The sequence below is a fragment of the Anopheles ziemanni genome, chromosome 2, assembly GCF_943734765.1.
Source record: "Anopheles ziemanni chromosome 2, idAnoZiCoDA_A2_x.2, whole genome shotgun sequence".
Lineage (NCBI taxonomy): Eukaryota > Metazoa > Arthropoda > Insecta > Diptera > Culicidae > Anopheles > Anopheles ziemanni.
Genome location: NC_080705.1, coordinates 56,571,696 through 56,577,695, shown reverse-complemented (window position 1 = coordinate 56,577,695; position 6,000 = coordinate 56,571,696). Strand labels below are relative to the sequence as shown.

Genomic DNA, 6,000 nt, shown 5'->3' with positions numbered 1-6,000 from the left:
AAATAAATAATTTTGTCATATACCTTTGAGCTAGTATTAATTTATAGCTTATAGTTTGTTTCACATGATACAGTGCACTGGTGCTTCACAGACAACGCTAGTTCCTCTACTTGGTTTGGCTTTGGTACAGAGCCCTTAAGGCACCGCCTCGGCTAAAACATAGAGAAATAGGTGTCAGATATTTGGGTTCTGCTTCCTGAGATGGTGGAAGTAGGAATTTTAGCACCTTTGATCGTGAACGATGACTAAATATGTCCTCTTTCACTATATCCACGATAAAAAAAATCCATCGAAAGATGGTTTTTGAAACAGATAACTGATAAGCGTGCAAGTAGTTTCTATGTACCTTTGTGGGAGCTAGCTCATCAACGCTACACATATTTTCTAACAAATATTGCTTGATGAGTGCTGCCAGGTAAAGTAGGATACGGAAGAATTTACTTATCAATATCGTTCTTTTTCTAAATTTCGTGCACCCCTGCTAGTACCGTTGAGCTGTACAACTGTAACACCACCTAACTGTTCAACTATATTTGTCAACACGTTTTTCCATCTAGTTTTGAATTTTCCTATCTTTTTCTACACAATTTTCCTAGTTTAAACAACTATATTGCTGCCGAAGGTTTACCGTTTTACAAGTTAAACGTGTGATTGCTTTTCGATGCAGTTTTGGACGGCGATCAGGTTCCTATGATATCGTGTTGCGTTTCCGGTGCATTTTTACTATTTTTGTGGACGCTTTCGACCGGGTCTTAGATTGTTTTATACCAAAGGTCTTCAAATCTACTACACAGGGTTGGCAATGTATTCACTATCAGTATTGACTGTTTGGGAGAACCTTTAAGGTTGTCAGACGAAAGAATCTTGCTACAACTGATTTTGCGCATCGTTCATGTTGCATAGAAATGAAAGTGGACGGCAACTGCAACATAAAAAATAAACACAAACGGACTCCGATAATCAGAAGCATTTCGACCAATAGAGCACACATAAAAACACACACACACGGTGGAGCAGAATGTGGAAAAAGGATTTTTCCATCGATCCAAAGCAACCAAGAGGGATTTTCTTTTTACGTCGTAAAAAATACTGAAAGTTGGACACAAACCATATAATGCAAAACAAAACGGATTATTTTAGAATGCCCTTCTTCAACACTACTAGCCAGAAAATCCACTCCTTTCAACCAACGTTCGTTAAGTAGTTTCAAATATACTTTAATACCTATGATGTTTTTCGGGTTTTTTTATGCTTGCTGTAAGCTGGGATGGTCAGCTTTCACAAACTTGTTTGTTACTAGCGTTTTAAATTGTTGTACAAATTATTTAAATATCAAAACCAACGCAGACTGCGTTTAATGTTTAATTGTAGACTTCTTATTAACTCTACTAACAATTATTGGCAACAACAGCGACCAGGTGAATGATCTTCACTGTGTTGTTGGGATTTAAAATCTGTAAAACTCTGGCACGATCACCAACCGTAAACTCTAATAATTTGCTAAAATAGTCCGGAAACAGATAAGAAGATACTGGTCTAATAATAAAATGGATAGATATAAAAGATACCTTAGACTACTCTTACGAACGATTGAATTGAAGAGGGGTAGAAAACGAAATGAAAAATTTAAAAAATCCACTACTGCCTTGGTGTGGTGCAATTTTTTCTCCATTCTCCAAATCGCTCCCACCAATGCTGATAGTTTACTTGCTTGTAACGTGCGTTACTTTCGCCATTCGCAACCATTACAACCCTGGGTAGTAGTTGGATAAGTAGGTAAATAAATCCTTGTACCCCCTCCCCCCCCCCCCCCTCAATACCTCAACAGGGGTTCTTTTTTTACCTTTCCTTTTTGTGACACGCTACCTTACCGTAAACGATCGTTTTAACTGACTTTACAGTGATAGTTTTGATGGACGATATTGTTTGCTTTGTTTAGCATCGATTTGGGGATCGATCGGGAATCTTAAAACGAAGGCCACAAAGAAAGGCTCGTAGAATAGAATTTATATAAATTGCATCCACTGCTTCCTTTCGCGCAAACGATGCAGTATTTGCTTACCATCTAGTTTTTAATAGCATCAGAACGATAAAAAAACTGTTTACTTTCACAATATTTGGCCGGTGATTCCGGGGCACGTGCGTGAGCATGAATAATACACTGCCTTACTTCCCATTTCGCAACACGGTTTGGCACCAAAAATTGCCTCCACAGTTTTTGAAAGATGAAAATACAGACCTACAGAACTGCATTAAAAATGCGTTACTTGGCGTTTGAATCATATTATGTTCCATTTCAAACAGTCTTGTCGGAAAGAGGGATAAAGTTAACAGAGATAAACAGTTACTATTACGCGGCATCCTTGCCGTCTTCCCATGCAGTGTCTTCCCATGCGTGGAAGCGAAAAAGTGGTGGCTGATGCCTTGTTTTGCGTGGATTGTGTTCAAATCACTCTCACTAGGGATTAGTCACTTCCATTGAATGGGCCGCGAGTGAAGCATCGGATCTAGTGAATATTGTTTTGCTGCTCCCGATGCAGAATAAATGCACCATGCCACTGCTAAGCCCAGTTTCCCCAGAACCCTGTAAACGGTCGTCGGTCGTCATGAATTTTCATTAAGCTAGACGCATCGCTCTGTTATGCTTTCGATTCTGATGAGGGGTTTTCTACCGATACACAGAGTTTTCGCCACGTCCTTTAATCTAGGAAATTGGCTTCACGACTGTCTACTAACATGTAAGTGTCCTTATGCTTCACCGTACATGCTTTTTCCCACACGCTTTCAGTCATAACTGTTCTCATTCACTCACTCGAATACTCTGCACTAGAACTACGTTCATACAATTTGTATCCTTCTTCAGATAATTTTTCCCTTATAATCTCTTTCTCTCTCACTGTCGCGCTTTCTTTCTATCGATATCCTTGTCTCTTTATAGCTATCTTTTACAAAGCTGCACAACGTTGTTTTTGCACTCGCCATCAGCGGAAAATCTACGTTCTGGCATAGAACACCGGTACGGCGTTGTAAAATGCATTCTAACGCGATAACCGCAGACGCATACATTTTTGCCATTGTATACGCCGAATCAATTCACGATTATTAAATCAATCATACATCACCGCACACTTTATCGTCTGATCACGATTCAACTTCTTCACAACTTCATTAAGGCACTTGAATTGCTTCTTGAACTGATATTTTCCTCTCGTCTATCTAGGCTTATCAAGATTTATCTCACTTTGTGTATTCTTGCTTGAACCGTTTTCATTCACTGCTGTGTTTCATAATGTTGAGTCTAATACAACACTGCTTTCGTCGGTGTTTGCTTCCAATTGAACAAAACGTTGGAAATAATAAAAAAAATAAAAATAAAAATTACAATAATAACTAACCGTAAGACTATGGATAGCAGTATCAATAATAATAATAATTAATATAATAATAGCAAAACAGAAGGTAAAAATACCCCTAATAAAAATAGATCCTAGAGTGAAAAGAACAGATCGGGGCTTCTCTTCGATCGGTTGATCGGTTCGCTTCCCACCATCACTGCCACTGATATCGAACCGATTCTCCCACCCCGTCCGCCCGCAGACTGCGTTTGAAGGGTGGAAACATGATAATTGCGGCAACGGTGATGGTGGCAAGCGGTGGCACTTTTGCGTAAAGCCACCTGACCCCAGTTTTGTCTAAGCGGGGGGTTGTACAGGTGTGACTCATTCAGCCCAATAAGTAGTACGATGCTGCTCCAGAGACGCGCCGAAATGGTCGATGATGATTTTGGGATGGGTTTTCTCCGTTTTGTTTGTTGGTGGCATAAGTTCCGGATGGTGATTATGATGATGGTTATTGTGGAGGTGGTGTTGGTAGGTAGTGCTGTAGTGGACTACTACTGTGCACCGTCGAACGTTAGATGATGTCGTAAAGTGTGTTGTCCGTTTTACTGTTCGTAGGATCTATCAGATTCAAACTGGTGACGGCGTCGATCTTTTCCAGCAGCATCGGATCGTCCAGCTGTTTAAATGGAAAAGAGTAAAAGGGATAGTGAATATCAATATTTTACACAAACATAGTCGGTACAGATGGGAACCATTACAGTTCTCTATTGCTTGGGGTTATTATTTGGATACATTTAAGTCCCTGACGGAACGAACTGACAAAATTAACTAACGATGCACGTTATATCCATGATTTGCATTTACTATTAAATCGCTGATTGCGGCGAAGTTTGTACCAATTTTGGCAACTATCTCACCCACATGTCTTACGGGGGCACATTTACCACCGCCAGCAACAACGACAATGAGAAAGACGACGACCTTGCGGAATGTTGCGTAGTAAGGGGTTCCATTCCAAATTTACTAGAGCTCACACAAAAAGCTATTTTGTCGGTAATCAGCATTCTCGGTACTGTTTGGGATCGTTCGTTTCGTTCCATTTGCCTGGAAATACTTTTTTTTAGTAAAATATGAAGCTATGTTGAGCTTAATTTTGCCAATTAGTTAACTGCGCCTGTACAACAGTAAAAAAACTGTTGGTTGCCTGTTATTTTAGCTTAAGCTAGTAATGAGAAAAATTACATACCATAAATCCTTCGGTCGTATCCAGGTTATCTCCAAACGCTATGGTGTCCATTGTGTTGTCCGTCACTGGTTTGAAACGATACGAAAGTAGAAGATAAATGTGTTAATCTTTGAGAAAAGGTTCTTCCATCGCGTCCTGTCGCGAACTTTCTTTGGAGCTGCACTTACTACTCAAACCATCCATGCTATCGTCTATACTGGAGAGGAAGTCGGGTGTGTGAGGCATAGATTGCGTCATGGAGGACTCGCTCAGGCCACTGTCACCGGACTCCTGGCGGGTGTGATCGGCAATACCGGACAGGAACGGGTCGTCTCCCATCTGGAAGACAGTAGATACGATATGATGTAGGTGTGGCGATCATAAACACTTCAACCGATCCAACATTCGGCACGAAACTATGTACTTACATGTGATTTGATCTCTTGCTGCCGTTTTCGAAGTCGTTCCCTCTCAAGCTGTAGGTTGTACAGGCGGACAGTTTGCTCCTGCACTGCCCAATCTTGGTTTGCTGCTCGTTGGGAAATGGGATAGAGATCGGAAAGAGAAACATTGAATGGATTATAAGGTGCTCCTCGAGGTGCTCCTCCTTCTCCTTCGGGATTTCAAAAATGTTCCGAAGGTTTAAGTTATGGGTGTCAAAGATGAAATCCAAGAACGTTATTCACTGCGCAACGAGCTAGATCGGGCAGGTGACATCGTCAGCAGGAGTTTTGCCAAGGATTGAAAAATTTGATTTAGCTTAGGGTTTTGGTATCGGATGGTTAGCTAGCAAAAAAGGTTAGCACTAATGGGTTGAATGGACGCACTTGCGCAGGTCATGGAAAGTTAGTCATGTGAGTGGTTTAGTACCTACACTAATCGCTAGCCTCTAGTGTCTACTTCAAAATCTTTCAGCACTAACAATAGCGACGCACTCAAGATCGATAAGTGAATTCACTTTCTAGAACTCTCCGGCTAGTCCTTGTTGTTCGTGTTCCTATCTTAAGCCTTTCTCACCCATTTTTCCATGAATGTAAAACTCGATCGGTGACTAAATGCACGAAGGCAAGCTCATGCATAAAGTGCATAAATTAATACAATGGGTGGGGATAGTTTTTATCGATGACTATGGGGTTCAGAAAACAAAAAAAAGTGATTAGAGAGAATGCTAAGTGGCACGTACACAATCGTGGATCCCTCCAGGTGGTCGACCGAGTCGCGTGATTGATATAGTACCGTTCGCCCTTCTCTGTGATGCCTTCTTCCCATCCTTCCGGCAGTGGGCCCAGATCGACACTGCTGCCGGCGGGCAGCATCGACGATGCCGGTGCGGCGGCGTTCGGCGGCGCGAGAGTGTCATTTGTCATTTGAATCGCATCTGGAAATACCACTGGAGAGAGAAACAATACAAGAGGTAGAGAGTTTGCATTCAGC

The 6,000-nt window shown here is 41.4% G+C and overlaps 1 protein-coding gene across 1 annotated transcript in view; it reads right to left on the bottom strand.

The window, feature by feature from the left end:
* Positions 1-2,628: 2,628 nt before the first annotated feature.
* The window catches only part of LOC131281309 (transcriptional coactivator yorkie), a 37,651-nt gene continuing 34,279 nt past the window's right edge, over positions 2,629-6,000 (bottom strand). The window contains exons 3-7 of the mRNA XM_058310590.1: positions 5,750-5,956; positions 4,995-5,095; positions 4,755-4,905; positions 4,588-4,652; positions 2,629-4,017 (exon numbers count right to left, since the gene is read on the bottom strand). Coding sequence (XP_058166573.1) covers positions 3,913-4,017; positions 4,588-4,652; positions 4,755-4,905; positions 4,995-5,095; positions 5,750-5,956 — 629 coding nt within the window. The 3' untranslated portion in view covers positions 2,629-3,912. The remainder of the gene's footprint in view (positions 4,018-4,587; positions 4,653-4,754; positions 4,906-4,994; positions 5,096-5,749; positions 5,957-6,000) is intronic.